Genomic DNA, 23119 nt, shown 5'->3' with positions numbered 1-23119 from the left:
CTTACTTACTTACTTACAATTTTTTCATAGTTTCTTAAATGAAATTTCTGCATTGTGTATCCAAGAGGTGACTTCAGGAAAGAGTTTGTTACTTGCTTACAATAGCAGAGTCCCTCAAACCCCGTAAAGCTATTTTAGATGGTATAACAATTATTTAGTTAAAATAAATCTACTATTTCATTTTAAATGAAAAATTATAAGAATTATTTATTAAAAATAAATCCTCGCTTTTTCAACGAATGCCTTGTAATGAAAAAATCACAGGGAATAAAACGACAGAGCCCCTCAAACCCCGTAAAGCTATTTTAAAAGGTATAACAATTATTTATTTAACACAAAACCTCTATTTCAATTGAACGTAAAAAATATAAGAATTATTTATTTAACAGAAATCCTCGATTTTTGAACGAACACCATTTAAATAAAAAATCACACGGAATAACAAAACAGAGTCCCTCAAACCTCGTAAAGCTATTTTAAAAGGTATAACAATTATTTATTTAACAGAAATCCTCGCTTTCAATTGAACGGAAAAAATATAAGAATTATTTATTTAACACAAATCCTCGCTTTCAATTGAACGAACACCATGTAAAGAAAAAATCACACGGAATAACACGACAGAGACCCTCAAACCCCGTAAAGCTATTTTAAAAGGTATAACAATTATTTCTTTAACATAAATCCTCGCTTTCAATTTAACGTAAAAATATAATAATTATTTATTTAACAGAAATCCTCGCTTTCAATTTAACGAACATCATGTAAAAGAAAAAATCACACGGAATAAAACGACAGAGTCCCTCAAACCCCGTAAAGCTATTTTAAAAGGTATAACAATTATTTATTTAACAGAAATCCTCGCTTTTTGAACGAACACCATGTAAAGAAAAAATCACACGTAATAACACGACAGAGCCCCTCAAACCCCGTAAAGATATTTTAAAAGGTATAACAATTTTTGTTTAAAAAGACATAATCGATTTATTTTTGAATTAAAAATTTTAATATTTTTTTATTTAAAAGAAATCCTCTCTTTTTTAATTAACACTTTTTAAAGAAAAAATCACACGTAATAACACGAGAGAATCCCTCAAACCCCGTAAAGCTATTTTAAAAGGTATAACAATTATTTATTTAACAGAAATCCTCGCTTTCAATTGAACGGAAAAAATATAAGAATTATTTATTTAACAGAAATCCTCGCTTTTTGAACGAACACCATGTAAAAAAAAATCGCACGGAATAAAACGACAGAGCCCCTCAAACCCCGTAAAGCTATTTTAAAAGGTATAACAATTATTTATTTAACAGAAATCCTCGTTTTAAATTGAACGTAAAAAATATAATATTTATTTTTTTAACAGAATTCATCTCTTTTTTAACTAACACATTGTAATTAAAAAATAAAACGTAAAAAAACGACAGCGCCCCTCAAACCCCGTAAAGCTATTTTAAAAGGTATAACAATTATTTATTTAACATAAATCCTCGTTTTCAATTGAACGGAAAAAATATAAGAATTATTTATTTAAAATAAATCCTCGATTTTTTAACGAACACCATGTAAATAAAAAATCACACGGAATAAAACGACAGAGTCCCTCAAACCCCGTAAAGCTATTTTAAAAGGTATAACAATTATTTATTTAACAGAAATCCTCGCTTTTAATTGAACGGAAAAAATATAAGAATTATTTATTTAACAGAAATCCTCGCTTTTTGAACGAACACCATGTAAAGAAAAAATCACACGGAATAAAAGGACAGAGTCCTTCAAACTCCATAAAGCTATTTTAAAAGGTATATCAATTATTTATTTAAAAGAAATCTTCGCTTTCAATTGAACGGAAAAAATATAAGAATTATTTATTTAACAGAAATCCTTGCTTTCAATTGAACGAACACCATGTAAAGAAAAAATGCATAGATCCTAATGTCCGATTTTTTGTCTGCTTTTTAAAATGTTCGTATTTGGAACTCTGTCAGTTAACACTAAGCTGTAAATTGAGTAACTCTCTCGCAATAACAATAGGCTTAGCAGTGATTAAATCTCATTGTCGGCAACAATTCAATCAGATCAGAGTTGTGCAAATGGAACTACCTTTTCGCAAATTGAGTTAGCTTCTATTTCATAGACAAAATATTTGAATTCCTTTTATTCAAATCACCTATCAAGTTATCAAAAAATATATGAACTAGAAATCTGGTCTGTAAATTGTGTCAGAAAAACTTGAACCAAACCAGATTATACCCACCTAACCAGATTGTACCTACCAAACCAGATTATACCTACCAGAAACCTGTTTGGTACGGGGGCGTACGCAAATTCAATAGATACTTACTTTGAATATATTGGCAGCTAAAAAAGACACACCGGTTTTTCTGACACGGATTTAACCTAAAAAAAAAAACTTGTATATCATGAAATAGAAATTCAGTAAATTGTGTCAGAAAAACTTGAACCAAACCAGATTATACCCACCTAACCAGATTGTACCTACCAAACCAGATTAATGAGAGAGAGAGAGAGAGGAGTAAAGATCTCAGTTGTCTCTTATTGTCTGCATATAAAACAGTTTTCAGCTCTAAAAAAAAACCCACTCTGGTTGAAAAAAAACAACTTGGAGTTTAAACAAATTTGTTTGGGGAATACCCCGTTCATACTTTTATCTTTTTTTCAATGTTTATGAACAGGCGAGGAATCCCTACTCGTTTGGAATGGTACCAACAGCATATAAGCAAATAGCACATAGTTCTATAACGTGTTTAATCACATGTAGTTTTAAGAATGTGTATGTGAACTTATGACCTACATTCATTTGGTAATTGACAACAAAAACAGAAAAAAAAAACCTGTTTGACCACATTATATTATTATGACCAAATAACTAGTCTGGTAATCTGCCATGGACAGGTGCCATGGAACGTAATGGCCCAGAAACCTATAGTTGACCCAGAAACTTGTCTGCTTGACCCAGAAACATGTCTGGTTGGCCTGGAAACTTGTCTGGTAGGTTTTGTATAATTCCATATTCAATTGACAACAGTAGCAATATTCAGCCTGGTAATCTGCCATGGAAAGCTGCCAGGGAACATAAAGTCGTAGAATTCCATATGTACTTACTACTCATATGAAGTGCCTCTGGGAAAAAATAAATAAATGTTAATACATTCAACCCTTCTGGCTCTTTCATGGCAACGCTATAGCATTGCCTCTGACTTAAACAGGTAAGTAGAACTCTCAACTTCCCTTCTAATGAACATCCGGAATTATCCAGTGGGGAATTTTCGGGGGGAGTTTTCGGGGGGTAAACGTCTAGACCCGTCTGCTATAGCCTTTTGGATGTTTCTAAATTCACGAAATGAAGGCCAATCATATTGATCACTTAAAAAGTGGACTGGAATTTTAATCATTTTTTTAGCCCTCTCCCGATATTCTAGGACCATTAGTTGAAGACGGCCCCCCTTGAGAAATCAAACAAAAAACAAATAAGCACGTCTACATGATCATTCTTCTGGTAAAAAAAAAAAAATACAGAACTCCACATTTTTGAAGATGGGAGCTTGAATCCTCTATAGCAGGGTTCTCTAATGCGTTGAATTCTGATGGTGCATTTTATTTTATGTACTGTTTATGTCAGTTCCTAATTTGTTCATAGTTGGCCATGCTTTGTGTAAGTTTGAACAAACACTTATTTACATAATTTTTTCTCTTACATTCAATGCAAAAAAGGTCACTTGTAGTGAAAAATTATGAAAAATGCAGAAAATTAGACTAAGATCATGCATAAAAACAGAACTTACAGAAAAATCCCAAAAAACGGAGACTAGAACTTGTGTTCTTTACGAAGCTTTTTTTTTATGACGTTGTAACTTCATGGTGACTTGCAATTTGAAAGGGACCATATCCCTTTTGATCGAGTTGTCCAGCGAAAACGTGCATTTTGTTCAACAACACCGTCACCCTTCTTCTTGGGCCACTTGTAACTGATATCAACTGATTCCAAAAGACACTTTTATTGGGGGGCCTGAGTCCTTTTTACAAGCAGAATTGTCATCACCCTCAATGTTCACTGTTCTGGCCTTAATCCAAGCTACGTTCACTGGAATTGTCGCAGAGTTTTTACGGCAAGTTTTCTTATGTGTCGTCAGATGAGCAGTCTGATTCATGACTTTTTGTAACTTTTCCCAGGTCCCTTTCCTTTATTAGGCTTTATTTTAGCTTTGCCAGATTTCACTTCATTCGTCCCTGAGTTCTCAATATCTTCATCTTTTTCTTCGTCCGATTCAGCTAGTGACTTTCCGGAAGCGTTGTTTAGCTTTGTTCGCTTACGCGATACCGTACCAACAGTGAAAAACTGTAAATTTTCAAAGAAAGCCATGACAGAATCACCAACTGCCTCATGGATTTTGTCATTTGATCGCCTATCTGGAATCTTTCCGGTGCAACGCTTTCTGTGAAAGCATGCTGTAAACCCATTCTGAAGTTTAACACTTTCATGCTTTGCCAAATCATCCCAAAGGAGTTTCAACAGCTTCGAAACTTTCGGCCTCTTTTAGGCCTGAATTTTCGGCAGGTTTTCGCAGCTTGTATTCTTCAAGGGTTCTTCTCGAGAGTCGTCTAGTTGGCCCGAAGATTGGCACATCAAGGGGTTACAAGAAGTGAATGCAATTCGCTGGTAAACAAACAAAAGCAATATATTGTTCTTTGCAGACCTAGATAATCTTGTCACTGAAGTGAGAGCATAGCTAATCGCGAATTACAACTTTTCTTCCAGGCAGAGGTTATTGGAAGTAACTGAGGGATAAACTAATCCTAAGACAAGTAGCCTTCAAACCAACCGGACTTTCTAACATTATATGAAAAACCACGAGGTCCCCCACTTCTCTAACTGGAATAAACCTTTTGCTTTATAACAAACGTAGAGAGCCACCAGTTCTCCTTTAGCTGAACCACGGAGCATAATCGAGACTGCAGTCCTACTCTGGTGTAAAATCCTCTCTGGGCATTTAACCCCCCCCCCTTTTAAATTTAAATTTTTTTGTGCCTGGTTCATCACTTAGATTTATTTAGTAAAAGTTAAAAATATTGTATTCTGGAACATCTTTAACCGTTGGTTCAATGTTATGAAAGTAGTCAGTAAGGTCTTGGCGAGTCACTTTTCTTTTCTATCTCGAATACTTTTGGCACCTGTGTACTATTAGCTGGTCTTTGTGGCACTTCAAAAAGGATTCCACCCATTCACAACCTGGGACGTTGTTTCTGAAAGCATTTACTCTTTTTACAGTGTTGCCAAGGTACGATGCAACTATCCATCGCATATCTGATTTGTCAAAAGGAAATCCCCGTTCTGCGACAACTATAATGTTTTTCATCTTCATCTTCTTATTCAAGGCAGATGCGATGCCCAACTTTGTTTGTATGCTTATTCTTCATCGTACTATTCAGGGTGCCAACAGATTTGTTGAATATTGTAGGACATCACAATAGTTTTCTCCATTTGAGATCTTAATTAAGGCTTCCTGAAGAGTATCTTCGTTGTAAATGACATAGGCCTATGGACTGCGCACATAAGTTCGGAACATCTTCCTGATAGAATTATATTGAAGTTCAAGTACCCCAAATCCATTGAATCCACTCACGGAACTTTGGACATGCACCACCATGCATTCAAAGTAACCCGATTTGTAACCTCTGAACTTGGAGGGAACTTTGAACAGCTCTTCTTTGCTCAAACCATCGCAAACAGCAGATCGATACTAGCCTGGTTTTAACCGTTCTATATATATTTTTTACTAGTTTATTAAATTACAACTTCCTCGCACATCTCTAAAAATATTGTTGTCACCTTTTACCGTTGTATATAGATAATATATATTATTTATATACTGTGTTTTTACAGACTGAACAAATGAGAACAATAGCTACGTTCGTTTTCGCCGCTCTACCGAAATCAAATCCTCAGTTTTACAAATAAGTCGTTCGTTTTCGCCGTTCGGTTTTACTTTGAGCTTATAAGCCGTTCTTTGAAATGCCGTTCTTGGTTCTTAGTAAGTCGTTCTTTAGAACGACTAACTGAACCTCATACTCCGTTTCGCTACTCTAGTTTTACTTTAAAGCGCCAAGTTTTAAAATCGAAAACGATGCAAGAACAAGCTACCAGCCAGCGCATTGATTTATTAACTTTATAGATTCCATGGATAGGATCTTTCATATAAAAATGGTAGAAATTTGATTTTATAGGTGTCAGAGCTTTTATATCATTTAACACATTTTTGGAAGGACTTTTGGCACCAAGTGCTTTCCAAACTTTCCCAAAAAATATCTAAGGGGTACTTCGGAAAAATCTTAGGAGGAATTCCTTAATATCAGAGATTACAATTACTTTCCAGAACCTATGGGAGCCGACCCCTGGCCCTCCATTGCCTCACTCTCCTTCCGTCCAAAAAAACATTTACAATATTTTATTCCAAAAATTTATACAGAACAATATTTTATTCCAAAACATACTAAGCAGAATAATTGTAGCTAGCACATTTTGCCTGCAACACTGCTCTACTTTACCCCCAACCCTCTTAATGTGCAAATCTATAGCTGAAATGATATTTCTCATTTATTCTGCCATTCTGTCTCTCTTGTTTTAACCCATGTACCAGTAAATTCAATCAATTGTGACAAAACAAGAACTGGGAAAACATCGACAGGCAGCGGAATGCATTTGAGATATACAACTTGGGCTAGTCTATATATTTGCACATTAGCGGGGTTGGGGGCAAAGTATAAGAGAGCTGCATATTTTTCCCATGGGTATGTAGGCTAAGTGGATGGTCACTTGTACATGATGCTGTCCCAACTGTTTTAGTTGGATAGAAAAAAAAATAAAAGAAAGTCTCCTTTGAAAAGAAAAATCCCAAAAGTGAGATTTAATTTGTCAAAGCTTGGAGGTTTACCCCTTCTGTCTGTCTAAGGAACACAAATACATAATTGAAGCTTTGTACAATTCTATCTTAAGGGTACCCTACATTTATGACGTCACGTTGAATGGGTGAAAGAGGGTACTTTTTCTTATTCATTTGTCTTGTTTGTTTTCTACAAGTGTTTTTTTTTATTTTTAAATTGATACACACTTTTCTTACAAATGACTCATGCATTTCAGAGGTTCATTTGCAAGTTAATGACCCACTTTAAAATCCATGGTTTCAAAATTATATTTGAATTTGTTGAAGCTAGGAGGCATAGACCTCCTATCTGTTGAAAGCAAATGGATTCACATAGGTAAGTTTTATTGCACTAATGTCCTAGGGCCATGGCAATACAAAATAATGAAAGAAAAAAAATTTTAATTACCTTGCATAAACATAACAGAAACAAAGAAAAACAAATCACGAAATTCTTCTTCTGTTCTCTATTGCCAACCTGAGCAATTGTCCTAAGTTTTTAAATCCTGCAAAATGCTTATCCCTCAATACATTCACCAGCCATCTCTCATTAATCCTACACTTTCAATACACTTTATTTCTCAACTCACTCAATTCTACACAGAGATACATCACATGACCCACACTCTCATCTATACTTCCACAGATCAGAATAATGTAAGGACCATCTTACTTATAATTCAATCCTAAATTTAATGGGTTTCAGAGAAGACGTCTGTGGCTAAATCAATACTTAAATATGTTGTTTCATCTTTGAACAGCCTAAAGCTGGTAAAATAGAGACACCTGAGACTAAGGAACCAAGCTTATTAGGCTTATATTATTTGTTTGCCTGCGAGTCCAAGTAAATCCAGTTCAGCATTTTGAATACAAGTCCAGTAGACATTGTCCGTCATGAGGCAAACCAAAAATATTGATCATCCCTTAATTCTATGACTATCTACCTTACTTCTGCCCTAGGATGGATGGATGATAGACTGTCTATCAACAAGTGAAATGGCGTCATTTTTGTACAATCCTGAAAAGGCCTATGCCAGATTTGCCCTCCAGTTAGCCATGGCTTGATGGGAACTTGATTTTAATTCAAGCCAGTATTAGAGTCCCTCACAAATCATTTGTGACAGCAATATGCCCATGGTTAGTTTTGGCTCTTTCTAAAATGCTTTAAAAGAAAACTAATTTTAAAAATAATTTGACTGAATCAGCAAGAAGAATATTTACATAATTTTCTAAACTTAGCGCTTTCTTAAGACAAATTTTCAGCAAAGCAAATGCACAGGTTTAATGCTGTTTTATGTCAGATCTAAAAAATTCCCCAGCAGCAGGAGCGAAACATAACTGTGAAGTTCCTGATGTGACATCATCTGCAACAGCTTCTAGCTGGAATTCATTGTCAAAGTCACTTTCCTCCTCCAGCAACTCTAATGCTTGTCTCACTGCATCCAGAAATATCCTTTCCATTCTTGTTGTGGTTTCTGGCCGATTGAAATTCTATCTGCGGTTTAAAATTTTATCTGGATAAGGAAACCTCTTATAAGCAGTATTTTCAGTTAAAAGGACGTTTTTAGAACGACGAAATAAAACGCAATATAAGAGTAAAACCAAGGATTTCTTAGTAGAAAAAAGAACGACGAACGGCGAAAACGAACGCAGCTAATATTACTTAATCATCAGTGCTAGACAACGGTGATTCACATGGCAAACTGAAGAAGAAAATGGCGGATACCAAACCTGATGTTATTCCAGTTTGAATGACACCTTATTGCCCTTGTTTTCTCTTCTACGCGATTTTTTGTTTCACTTAGTGGATGATATACAGAAATTGTATGTTTGTCCAGTAGATACCAAAAGGGAGGTTTTGTTTTGTTCAAAGTAACGCACAAGATTCAAAGTAACCCCGTTTGACAGTATTAACCGATTTACAATATTACGAACAATTCTGTTTTACAAACTTAATAGCTATTATGTTAAAGCGACATTATTGATATCCTAAGAGAAAAAAACGTCCAGTTGAAATATCTTGCCTTCCGTCATTCCTCGACAAATTATGTTTACGCCCACGAACACATTCACGATTTAAAATGAATGTGTTATAAGAGCCTTCCAATTAGCTTTATTAACAACTGATAATCTGTTTGAGCTCGGATATTCAAGCTCAGGGCAAATAGGGCTGTTGCCAGGAAAATAAATATGGGAGTTACACAAGTCGTACATAGTTCGTAGAGTTAGTAAGCTTTTATTTTCTGGTGACTTTATTAGAACTGACCTACCGTATGTAAAAAAAAAAAAGATTATGAACCTGTTATTTCCGTTTTGTTTAGCCTATTGATTTTAGTTAAGCGATAATAGTGCCTTGTCAGTATGGAGATTCAATTTTTCTCCTCAGAATTCTCAACTGATCGAAAACAAAGTCAAATGCGAGACAAGGTGAAAACAGCTCTCTCCTTTCTACAAAACACTTGATTTCTTTCAAGGGAAGAGCATGGAAGTCAATCAAAATTAAAATAGAAACGAAGAGCAAAAAGGCACCCTTCATTAAATTCTGACACCATATTTTGCCGTTCCCGACACCTCTGAATAAGCAGCAACTGCGCATACATGTTTATATGTTGATATTGAAGAGTCTAAAGGTCTTAACTAACGATCGAACATTTCACAGATCATTTCTATCACCTAGAAAAAATAGCTAAATTATAAGCGTGACGCAGGGTGAAGTTTCTGCTTGGGTTGGACCCATGATTCAGATACAGAGAAGTGGGGTGATTTTCAACTACAGAAAAAAGAAATATTTGTGCCCTTTACCTACAACATAGCCGAAAAATTTGTGTTTCAGAAAAAATTGAATCATGGGAAGGAGGGAAGGGGAGATCTTTTCATCATCGGTGAGAGTCGATAAATGTGGTGAAAGAATTCCTTATCAAAATTTCGGTTTTAAGTAGGCATAATCAAGATGAATATCATCATGTTATGTTTTACCAGCGTGATGTTCGAAACTGACTAGAACTACATGTGTACGATGCAAAACCTGAAAAAAACGTCGAGGAAGTTGTTTTTGGCCTTGTTTGTCAAATGGATTAAGTTACCAATTTTGCACCGTGAGTTGCACGCACTCAAAATGTGTTTTTTAAGTGTATGTAAAAGAATAATGAGCACGAGAACCAATGAGAAGAAGCAGTTCCGTCTCTTATAACGACAGACTTACTTTGTTTTCTTCCCCTAACCCGTCGTTCGATTCTATCGCTCTGTGCTCCCACTGTAGCCGAATACCTGTCGAATAACACTTAGACGTGACAGCTATGTCATTATTCTACAAGTATCTGCTTTCCATTTATTTGAGCTGGGACAGCAAGAGTAACTAGCCACAACATCCCTCACACTCACTCGCACGCACTCACCTTACTAAACTTGATAAGCAAGAAAATCGAACAAAAAGCTTCGTCGGGCGATTACTTGCCCCACCGAACAACCTCTGACCGAAAAATTCCCAGAAAGTCATCTTTAATGTTTCTTTAAGAGAGGTTTCAACTGCGCTATACGCAGGTCCAGCTCAACAGTTTATGGCGACCTCGGCAAAAGTACTGCTAGCCCCCTTCCCAAAATAACTCGCCCAAAAAACTATAGAATATTTAGACGTAAGGAAATTGAAATATAAAATATATTTACTATTTAAAATATAGGACCGAGGAGGTTTTACTTTTAAGATATTATTATTTCTTCCAGTTGGATCATGTTTATTTTTAAACGTAAAACCTTAATCGTTCACCAAGAACATTGTGTTAACATAACATTTTAATATAATCATGCAAAACTGAATTTGGGTACTCCTGTTGCCCTTTGGATTAAATTTAAAGAATCCCGGATCTCGCGGTAAAATATTCGGCAGCAGGTTGAAACCCCGAGTTCAGAAAATAAACTATATTTAACATACAGTAGCCTACCTTGTAAGTAGACTTTGCATCAGAAATGATTTTGTAATTGCACTTTCAGCAAGAGAAACTACCGCCTGATAAACCTTTAAAAAGACCTAGGAGTCATCTAAACAGATTTTGATAAAACAACACGTACGGTAACATTTTGCCCCGACGCAAAGTAAGGAGCGATGAGGCTCAATAGTAACCGAAACCCTAAAAACCGGAATCTCGCAAGTTTCATGCTACCCATCAAAAGTTACAAGCCTGAGAAAATTTGCCCTGTTTTTGAAAAAAGGGGAGAAACAGCCCCAAAACATGAAGTAATCTTAATGAAAATCCCACCATCGGATTCAGTGTATCAGAGAACCCTGCTGATGAGGTTTTAAGCTCCTATGTACAACAATGTGGAATTTTGTGTTTTTTGCCAGAAGAAGTATCACAGATGCGTGTTTATTTATTGTTTTTCCCCTAGGGGTAATCGTGTTGAACCTAGAAAATTGGGAGAGGGATCATTTGATCGGAAATCAAGAGTTCTAGTGCCCTCTTTAAGTGACCAAAAATATCAACGGGCAGCTTGCCCCCCTCCCACGCGCCCTTTTTCCCAAAGTCAGTCGATGAAAATTTCGAGATAGCCAGTTTGTTCATCATAGTCGAAAGATCTAATAGCTATGTCTTTGAGGATGACTTGACCCCCCCCCCAGTCCTTGGGGAAAGTGCTGCAAGGTATGAACTTCGCAAGGCTATTGTTTATATATAGTATTGGTTATTGGGAAGCATACAAACATTTTTCTGGAGGGATTTTTCTGTAAGGGGACTTTTCTGGGGGGGGGGGGCACGAGGAAGGATCCTTCCATTGAGGAATTTTTTTTTGGGGGGGGGGAGAAGGAATTTTTTCATGAGGAGGAACCAGACTTCCATGAGGAGGAATCAGACTTCCCAAAATTATTTAAAAAACAATCAGAAATTATTTAAAAACTATCAGAAATTATATATATACAAAAAAAAATCAACTGAAAGTAAGCAGCAACTTTAAAACTTAAAACAAACAGAATTTTTTTCGGATATGAGGAGGGTTGCCCCCTCCTCAATACCTCGCTCTTTACGCAAAAGATTTTTTTGAACATTTAAAAAAGCTTGTTATTGTAATTATACGGCCCTTGTGCTTCAGGAGTCATTCTAGAATAATAGGGAAAAAAGTTAAACTTTAGCGTAAAGAATGAGCTATTGAGGAGGGAGCAACCTCATCACATATACGTAAAAATTTTTGTTCGTTCTGAGTTTTCATGTTGCTCTTTAGTTTCAGTTGAAAAACTCATTTTTTAAATTTAATTTCATAGTGTTAAGCCCATACGGGGAATGGGTAAACTATCATGGCGATGGCCTTGACGAGTTGCTTAAAAAACGAATTCCAAACATGACGAGAAGATTGGACACCAGCGCACAACCTGACAAGTAATAGCAGAAATGGAGGGATAAGAAAAACCGGTACGTGAGAAAAGCTTCAAGCTTTAGTAATTAGGCATTTAGTTTAGCTTTGTAACGAAAAATAACTAAGAACAGAGCAGGACATTATCAACAGTCTGGTTTCAGGGTAAATTTGAAATTACACAAATCAATTCTCATTAAAGTCTTTTTTGCAATTATTTTTACTTTTCTAAAAAAAATACAGTCTTCCTCTTTCCGCAACCTGCTTATATTGGCAAAAGGGGTCTACCCGTGCCCACCGTCCAGGCACCCATCGAAACCTAGCGCCCTAGACGGTCACCTAGTTCACCTAAATGGATGAGCTGACCCTGGTTACACGGATTACTGTGAAAATTACTAAAATTAGCACAGTGGCGGATCCAGGGGAGGGGCAAGGGAGGCCCCCCCTAACGTAGTCTAAAGTAGTATAATTTACTTAACTAATGCAAGTTTGGGTTAATTAAACTTGCTCTAACGCACGTTTATCAGATCAACCTATTCCCCCCCCCCTAAAAAATCCTGGATCCGCCCTTGGATTAGGATCTTTTTTTCAAAGTGTCGTGGTAACAAACTGTAAGTAAGAAGTGACTCGGCCCAATAGTAACCAAAACTCTAAAAAACAGAATCTTGATAACAATCGATATATTACTACTACTACTACTAACAACTCATCGCAGCACCAAGCCGCCTGAGGCCAACACAGCTACGCACGCTCCTCCTCCACCCCAATCTATTCAAAGCCTTCTTTTTTACACCCGCCCACGAACTTTCAATTTCATTTAAATCTTTCTTTATGACGTCCCCCCGCAACAGACGGGGACGACCTGCTTTCCGTTTAGCCCTAGATGGTTGGCCGAAAAGAACAATCTTCGGCAATCTGTCATCCTTCATCCGCACAACATGCCCTAACCACCTCAACATTTCTTTCATTGTAGACCTAGAAAGCGGTATTGAACCACATTTTTCGTATAGCCTATTGTTTGAAATACGGTCAGTCAGCCGGGTACCCAGAACAATCCTTAAGCAATTTCTCTGGAAAACATCTAGCAAATCTTCATCCGCTTTTCGGAGCGTCCATGCTTCAGAGCCATATTTGACCACTGTCATCACTGTAGCTTCTAATATTCTAATCTTGGTTTGCAGACTTATCTTCCTATTCTTCCAGACTTTTTTTAACTGTGAAAAAACACCCTGAGCCTTGGCTATTCTATTTTTAACATCTTCACTGATCCCACCATATTTACTAATAATACTACCAAGGTAAGTGAAGCTGCCCACCTGATCAATCTTTTCATTACCCAACGTCACCTTTTCATCTTCACTTATTCCTAGCATTAGTGACTTAGTCTTCCTAACATTAATTTTCAAACCAATATTAGCACCCTGAACTCGCAAAACCTCTAAAACTTCATTCATTTTGCTCACACTTTCATCTAGGATGCTTAAATCATCAGCATAATCCAAGTTCATGAGACGTTTACCTCCCCAATTGATTCGGTCGCTTCCCATTGCCTTTTCTGTGCTCCTTAAAACAAAGTCCATGAAAATAATTCATATAGAGGGTGTTTAAAACACAACCCTGCTTAACTCCTAATTCAATATAAAACCAGCTGCTAACTTCATTGCCTACCTAATCCGCAGCAGTGTTATTCTCCTACATAGCACTAATCATTTTAATGTATTTGTCTGGTATACCATACAAGGATAAAACCTTTACTAAAGCTCCTCTATCAACAGAATCGAACGCTTGCTCATAATCTATAAAACTGAGGACCAAAGGTGTTTGAAAATTTTTTTTATCGGGGGCGATCGTAAGGAAACCAATAGTCCTAAAATATCAGGAGATGGCTCGTATGACCCAAAAATTGAAATTTCTAGTGCTCTTTTTAAGTGACCAAAATGATTGGAGGGCAACTAGCCCCCACCCCCACTCCCCTTTTCCCCCAAAGACATCTGATCAAAATTTTGAGAACACTATTTGATTCAGTATAGTTGAAAGGTCCAATAATCCTACCTCTGGGGAATACATGACCCCCCACAGTTTCTGGGGAAAGGACTGTAAGTTATACATTTTGCTTATTGCTTATATATAGTATTTGTTATTAGGAAATAAACAATTTTCGTTTTTTTTTGGGGGGGGGAGGATTTCTGCTTGGGACGATTTTCTAAGGGAAGGAAAGTTTCCCGGGGGAATTTCCCAGAGGAAATTTTACACGGGAAGAAGATTGCCTTGTATGATTTGAAAAAAGGCTAAAAATTAAATGAAAAAGTTTTTTCAACTGAAAATAATTAACAACATTAAAACTTAAAACGAACAGAAATTATTCTGTATATGAGGGGGACCGCCCCTTCCTCAACCCTCGCTCTTTGTGCTAAAGCCTCACTTTTTGTCATAATCCCTTAAGGAAGCCTGATGAAGCACAAGGCCCGCTAAACTTGAGTGAGAAACATTTTTTAAGAACTTTAAGACTGTAGCGCAAAGAGAGAGGGTTTAGGAAGGCTGTTCATTATTTGGCGAAGTGAACCCTCCACCCCCTAGAAAAACCGAAAGATTTTTAATTTTATGTCATTTTGTGCAAATATGCTATTAGGGTTAATAACAATTTGTTGGTGTTCTATTTCTGTGTACAATAAAACTGTTAGTTCCGGTAAACACAGGCCAGCTAATAGCTAATATCTGAAAACTATGGCCTGAAGATGTGATACTAACATGAGAATACGAGAACGGGTAACAGTTTTGTCGGAGAACGGGTACTGAATCTGATCAGTCAGTTGGTGCTCGGATACTCACAATAAAGCGAGCGTTTTTTCGCCTAGAGGCGAGCGACTATTTATTATCATAGAGATTTTATGCAGTCAGTAGGTTTCACTAAAACGTGATAATTTAGTACATAGTTTGGTAAATATGCCTTGCTTTGGCTCACAAATTGGGTGTCGAGTTGGACCTTCTAAGATTTTTTTATAGGGGGAGGGGTAATGGGACTTAGAGTTTTGAGGGACGGGGACAAACTTTTTTTCTGATACATAATATAGTGTGTTTTTTTTTCTTTTTTATGCATGTCGTTTGATAGGCTGTTTGGCTAGTAACTAAATAATGGGACACAAATTATACATTTCTGTATAAGCCATAGGGACAAGATTTTGTGCTGTAAAACATGATCAAAATTACAAATACTTTATTTTGGAAGCTAGCGTAGCACAGAAGGGGTCATACTCGGGGTAGGAGCCCCAGGTCTTGAGCGTCCCCTAGAATCTCACAGTCAATATTCATGATTGTGTCAAGATGTGAGTACGATTTTCATGTATTTTGACAGTTTTCAGTATTTTGATGAATTTACGCCCTTCCCAGAAAAATATTCCTGTCCGGATAACCTTATTGAATATATGGTACTGTTGTATTATCTGTAACACACGCGGGAAGTGAAGTTTGGTTAATGCTAATGAAATAAAACAAAATAGGATAAAAAATTTTATAGTTTAACAAATTTCGGCTATATATTTGCACTTTAGGGGGTAAGGGGGGGGGGTAAACCATAGCATATATTAAATACGTAACCTAACCTAACCTAGGCACCTTTTTTGCCCCTAAACCCCCAAAAACAAAAGTTTAAATATTGGAAACGCAGCGATAAATCACTGTTTGCAATCCTCAACATAGGAATTGTTTGTTGAAAGAAACCTGTTTGACTAGTTTCTTTAGCATGTTCGTTGTACAATATCACGCGTCTGTTACTGGTAATACAACAGTATCGAATATAGCAAACAGCATATAACCCATTTTGTTTACAAGAAGGGGAGGGGGTTAAAGATAGGCTTAGAGGCAAAGGAGTCAGGGAAAAATGTACTGGCAGAGGCACACCAGCAATAGGAAATTCACAGCCTCCCCCGGAATATAATTTGTGCCTTCCAGTCTTATGCTGAATAGAATCACTAACAATTCAATTTAGAAAAATCTCGCCTCGGTACTTATTGATAATCCAGTAAACACGCGATATGTTAAGTTTCGTTGACGCTAATGAAATAAAACAAAGTATGATAAAAATATAACAGTTTAAAAACAAACTGGGCTATATATTTACACAATAGGGGGGGGGGGGTTAAGCAGAGCATATATTAAATACCTAACCTAACCTAGGTACCTTTTTTGCTCCTTCAACCCCAAAAAACTAAAGGGTACTTATCGGTTAGCTGGAACACACGCGACCGAAGCTGAGATAGCCATTACCCGGTACTTATACGAGACGCTGTATAAAGATAGGCATTACAAATGGTTTCTCACTACGGGAACTACATTTAAACTTTAGTTTTTTGGGGTTTAGGGAAACTAAAAGGTACCTAGGTTCGGTTAGGTCAGGTTAATGTATGCTACGGTTTATCAAGCACAAAAAAAGGCATCGAGTGGTATGTTTACTTTATTCCTAAGTCAATAATATGAACTGCCAAAAATGTACCCGGTCAATATATACCAAATCATATTATTGTGTTAGGCCTAGGACTAAAGTGAATACACCATTTGATGCCTTTTTTTATGCTGATTACGAATATAATAAGCATTTCTATCGGAAATGAATTTCAGCCCCCCTATATATGCCAATTCAGGGTTAGGTTAGGTATAGCCTATATAGGGGGGGGGGCTGAAATTCATTTCCGATAGAAATGCTTATTATATTCGAAATCAGCATAAAAAAAGGCATCGAATGGTGTATTCACTTTATTTGAAACTCAATAATATGATTTGGTATATATTGACCATGTACCCAAATTTGTTTCTGAACTACTATATTTTCATCGTGTTTTGTTTTATTTCATTAGCATTAACCAAACTTCACTTCTCGCGTGCGTTCCAGCTAAGCGATAAGTACCAACTAAAGTTTAAACATTTTTCATGGAGTGAGCAATACATCACGAGGCAGCGGAAACCCACTTTCATTAGGATTTCATTACGTTCTAGATGCGGTTCTTCGCGTGCTTACTGCATTCTTAACAAGTATCCTCGCCTCTTTCGCATCGATTTAAAATTCACACTCACAAACTTGGCGCACTGAACTATCTCCAGTCTATTCCTTAGCAATATTATAAATACCAAATATTCAACTTTAAAATTATCACCCAATTAGTTTTTAAAAGAAATCTCGTCACAATTTTGAGACTTGATGCATAGAACACGGCATCCCTTCACCTTTACAAACTGCATCTCGTTTTGCACTAATAAATGCTCAAAATTTATTTTGCTGCAGACGCATATCTCTTACCCGGCTCACTATAGACATAACTATTCAAGATTTAAAAAAAATAATGTTTTACCTGACCAATAGGCTCTTTAAGAAGGTACTGGTTAAGCTGTACATAATCTCCAACTACTTCTTTGCTAACCCTCTGACTTTCCCTCAAAGGTTTTCGTTTTAACCTGGGACTGGAACATGGGGAATTATACGGCGAATATGGCAAGTTTGGAAAAAGCGGGCGCGCACCCTTTGTCACTTCTAAATCACTTTGCTTCACTAAATCACAATGAGTCACCGGTTTTGTGCAGTCTAATTTTAGCTTCTCAATTTTTTGTACCAATTGTGTGGCAGCGCAAACACATTCATTCCCATTTTCACTCATTTTTTCTAGGCACTTGCTTAGTGTGCTCTGTAAGCACTTTTTTACACATTCTATCACACCGCTGTCATTCTGAATATGATGAAGGAGGTCAACAGTTTGCATTCCCGTACTATCCGAGTGAAACTGTGATGAGGAACTATGTTGATGGCTCCAGCCCAAATTTGGTACTTGCGCGCGGCTCCGAGTCGGCATTGAAAAACCTTAAAAAGACGACTCATTTACTGAATATTAATGAAGCGCGTAGGGTCATTGACAATATCTTAAATTGTATTATATATATATATATTTTTTTTTGTGACCAGCCATTACTGACAGGTTCTAGCTAAGAAGAAAATATTTTTGCTAATTTGTTTGAAATATAGCCCAAGGCTGACAATGAAAATGAAAAAGGAAAGCAATAAAATATAAACACTCAAGTTTGAGACTAATGCTGTAAAAAGTGTATGACTTTTTTCTTTTCGAAGTTTTTTTTTAATTTTCACAAATCGAGAAATCAGGATTTTTCGGTTATGGGAAAAACATTCAAGAATTACGCTTAGGTTATCAAACAGTTCGTGGTAACGAACTGTACGTAAACACATTCTTAGACCACATTGGCTATACATGACAAATGAAACTCAGAGAGGAAAGAAACTAACAAAATGAAAAAAAATCAAAATGGGTGAAAAAACGAGGATTTTGTCAGCCAGTGGCGAACCATGAATAAGAAGAAATAAACAAATATTTTGACAAGGACCTCCACCAAGTCATCCTCAGTGACAAACAAAAAAGAAGAAAAAGAAAAAAAAAACGAAAATTCTAAACTTTCGAAGTTTACCCGACCCAGACAGGACAAACACTAAATCGAAAACAGGCAAGAATCATTTAAAAAGAGTTTACCAAGATGATTGAGCAAGAATCCTTTGCCTTGCGATAGTTTTAGATGGTCTAAAGTTTCGGTTTTCATTAGATATGCAAATAAGTTCTTTTAAGTTATACCGGGTGAAAATACTGATTGAGTCCTTCAAAATTAAACTGTCGTAAATTGGGCTTAATGCAATATCTCTAGTATTTCTATTTATTGCTAAATTTTGGTTCATGTCTTTTTTTTTATCTCAAGTACCTCTTTAAAAGTTTGTGGTACTTCATTTACAGTTGATATTAAGGTTGCCTCGTCAAAAAGAACCAGATGGGTTGGATTTACGAAAATATGTGAATCGAATGCCGATTCAAAGTTGTCATTGTTATTTTTTAATCTCAGGGACTTATGTATTGAAATTTTGTGCTCATGCAAACATTAACCTAGTTGTTGATGGGTCCTACCAATGTAAAATTTCCCACAAGAACACGGGATTCTGTAGACACCACTACCAGTACAGGGTCAGTTTTATTATTTCCTGAGTTGAAAAAGTGTTCAACTTTTTGTTCGGTTTTGAAAGAAACAGAGAGATTATGTTTTTTAAAACATTTTCCAAGTTTATCGCCAAGTTTCGGGATGTATGGTAAAGCGATGAAAGTTTTTTCTCAATTGCCGGGAGAACTTTCATCGCTTTACCATACATCAATTTTAATACAGATACATCAAAAGAATCAGATTTTTACAATTTTAATGCAGATACATCAAAAGAATCAGATTTTTATGCTGATTTCAAATATAAAAGTTTTATCAAGTTTAGTCCGATCAAAAGTTACGAGGCTGAAAAAATTTGCCTTATTTTCGAAAAAGGGAGAAACACCCCCTAAAAGTCATAAAACTTTAACGAAAATCACACCATCAGATTCAGTGTATTAGAAGACCCTACTATAGAAGTTTCAAGCTCCTATCTGCAAAAAAGTGGAATTTTGTATTTTTTCTGCCAGAAGAAAGATCACGGATGGTGTTTATTTGCTATTTTTTTTCCAGGGATGATCGTATCGTCCCACTGGTCCTAGAATATTGCGGGAGGTCTCATTCGAACGAAAATTAAAAGTTCTAGTGCCCTTTTTAAATGACAAAAAAATGGAGGGCAACCACGCCCTCTCCCACACTCATTTTTTCCCCTATAGTATTGGTTATTGGGAAGTATACAGAAGTTTTCAGGGGTTTCTAGTGGTTTGGGGGGGGGGGGGATCGGGGGTTACGTGGGAGGATCTTTCCTTGGTGGAAGTTTTGATGGGGGAAGGGGCATTGCTATGAAGGGGGCACTGGATTTCCCAGCATTACTTAAAACAACGATCAGAAACTAAATTAAAAAAAAAATGTCAACTGAAAGTAAGGAGCAACATCAAAACTTACTCTCTCTGTCTCACAAGTTTATTTTCTAAAATAATAAAAAAAAACTTTAGCGTAAAGAGCAAGGTGTTGAGGAGGGGAGAATCCCTTTCATATACGGTATAATTTTTCCTCATTTTAAGTTTCAATTTCGCTCCTTACTTTCAGCTAAAAAAAAAACATTTTTTTATTTATTCAGCAAAAAGGACATTTTTAAAATAAAAAGACGACCTTAATAACTCTTTTCGTTGTTATCACGATTTCGCATCATAGAACAGGGTTTAGTTCCATTTACGTTAAATTCAGCCTTTAAGTTGTATTTTCAAGACATTTTTTCTCCGAATTTTTTGAGATTTATTTTTTTCTTTTTTAGATATGAACATAATTAATAATTAATTGTAATCCTAACACAGCCTTATACACTGAGTTTAAATGTGCATAAAGGATATTTTAATAAATTACAGTTTCTTGTAAAATGTATCTATCCATATTAGTAGTTTCTGGAAATTTGAAAAAAGGATTCCAAAAATATGTTTTACATTGAAAAAACAAATGATAAAAGAATTTGCGTTAGATGTTTAACTTTACCATACCGTTATTGAATTACACTAAGATTGGAGGAGGCAGTTGCCTCCCAAATAATTTGAAGACAAACAAAATATTAGGGCAAAACCCTTTTTCGTTAATTTTTCTTTTTTTTTTTAATGAAAAAACTACCCGAAGTGCATTTTTTGGGTGTCGTGTGGCACTTTATGATTGCCTTATTAAGTCAGCAATTGACGATATAAGTCAGCAAAATTTATAAAGAGCAATTAAGCATAAAATTAGTTTATAAATGAACCCATAATTAGCTCTCAATGATGTCCATTTGTCTGGCCCAGCCTCCCCATTCCAAAAATGTCACCCAAATTGCTCTTTAAGTGTACCATGTGGCACTTTACGACGGCCTTATCGATTTTTATATATAAAATAAAGATGAGACATAAGAACTAGCTTTTATGAGTTCTTAAACAGCTCTCTATGTATTCCGGTGACTCAATAACGACGAAGAAAAATAAGAGGACATTTGCTACAGCACTGCTGTTGCTACGGCTGAGATTCAGACATATATTACTCATTTGAAGAAGACGGCGAAGTCCATTGAAGAAAATGTCTTTAAATCCCTGGTTAATACTGTTACAAAGAATATTCAGTCACAAATTCAATCCCTTGCTCTTCCTATGAAAGGTAACAAAGTTGATTTGGCAGTAAAAGACCTGACGTAAGCTCCATCCAAGAAGACATTAAACAGATGGTCAGCGCACAGCTTCAAGAAATGGAGTTTTCTGGTAAAATTGCAGACATTGAAAAAAAGCTTGCTGATCATGTTGCTGCTCAAACTGATCAACTTAAGCAGCAAGAATTAAAAAATCAACTCGTTGTGTTTGGATTACCTGAGGATACTACATTTGACAACACTGAACCTAAGTTTTTGTCACTTTGCCAAGATAAGTTACATGGCCTTAGTCTTTTGAACAGTGACATTGTGTTTGTGAAACGTATTGGAAAACGAGTTGGTAACAAAAATCGACCAGTTATAATTGAGTTCTGCAACCTGAGAGTACGATTCTTGTTTCTCAAAAATAAAAAGGACCTGAAAGAGCCTTTGACTAAACCAAGACTTACCTTACTTTCATAAGCTAAAACCCATTGTGGCAGGAATAGTGCATGGACTGTGAATGGTGATATTTTCGTCAAAACTGGAAGTAGGATACTCAAAATCTAATCCATTAGTGACATTAATGCCCTTCCTGCTTTGGACGAATCTTTTGCCAGTATTGTTTCAGAATAACTAGTGCTGCTTAACATAACTCTTCTCTTTACAACAAAATTTCATCTGCTTGGTTATTTTTTTTTGCCCATTCTTGTTTTTTTTTCTTTGGCTTGTGCTTTTTCCCTTGTCATCAAAATTATTACATGCCGTTGATTGGTTTTTTAACTTATTTTACATACCTTATTCTTCCTGTCCATACTAATATAGCTTTATCTGTTTCGCCACTTTTCCTAATATTGGATAATGGAAATAGATTATTCTCCACATTCTTTTTCTTTTCGAGCTAAACTTTCTCTTCTTGATTCAGTGTGCTTTGATTCACCTTTTGTTGCTAGTGATGATAGTGAAAATGATCCTCTATTAAAATTTCTTCATCATTCTGACTGTTGTTACAATCTTATCAACATTATTTTGAAAAAGTGCATCCCTCTATGTCTTCTGTCAGAGACTTTAATGTGTTTACTTTGAATGTGCAAGGTTTAAGGTACAAATGGGATAACGTTCTGCAATATATTGGTGGTGTAAATTGCCCTTATGATGTATTAGGTCTCACAGAGACCTGGCTGTCTTCAAGTGGTGATAAATCTGTGTATGACATACCAGGTTTTACTGCATACCGCTCAACTAGATCTCTAACTAAGAGCTCTGGTGGTAAATCCCTTTTTGTCAGAAGTAATCTTAATGTTTTGAGACGTTCAGACCTTGAGAAGATTTTTGGTCCAGTTGTAAATAATAGAAGTATGTATGCTTTGGTTGTTGACCTGTCATGTGATAGAGTAAGTTTTGATGCTATTTGTTTATTTTATAAGCATCCACCTTTCCCAATAGGAAAATTTTCTGAATTAATTGATGAACTTTGCTCAGTTGATAAGCTTGCTTCAAGAAAGGTTTTTATGCTTGGAGACTGTAACTGCAATTTATTGAAAATTGGGTGTGATGATGAGTCTGACCGTTTTTTTAAATCTATTTCTTCCTCTGGCCTTCTTCGTTGCATTTTTACTCGTGTTGATCTGGTCAGATCTTCTGCAACACTGATCGACAACATTGTTCTGTCTTCTAAAAATGATATTAAATTTTCCTCTGGTATTGATTTCCAGATCTTTTTGACAATTTTCCAATTTATTGTTCTGATCCCAAAATAAAAATACTGAG

The 23119-nt window shown here is 36.0% G+C and overlaps 1 protein-coding gene across 5 annotated transcripts in view; it reads right to left on the bottom strand.

Moving 5' to 3' along the window:
• The window catches only part of LOC148947711 (calcium/calmodulin-dependent protein kinase kinase 2-like), a 404349-nt gene that overhangs the window by 332412 nt on the left and 48818 nt on the right, over window positions 1–23119 (bottom strand). For all 5 annotated transcript variants that reach the window (XR_016142386.1, XM_089096216.1, XM_089096214.1 and 2 more), the window contains exon 2: window positions 17622–18124. Coding sequence is in view for 4 of the 5 variants with exons in the window: in XM_089096216.1 (XP_088952342.1) it covers window positions 17622–18116 (495 nt within the window). In the remaining variant the exon portion in view is untranslated. The remainder of the gene's footprint in view (window positions 1–17621; window positions 18125–23119) is intronic.

This window comes from Artemia sp. Qi Xiang Cuo, chromosome 10 (assembly GCF_049724085.1).
Source record: "Artemia sp. Qi Xiang Cuo chromosome 10, ASM4972408v1, whole genome shotgun sequence".
NCBI classification, from domain to species: Eukaryota; Metazoa; Arthropoda; class Branchiopoda; order Anostraca; family Artemiidae; genus Artemia; species Artemia sp. Qi Xiang Cuo.
The sequence above is the reverse complement of the archived record's forward strand: the minus strand, read 5'-3'. Positions and strand labels throughout refer to the sequence as shown.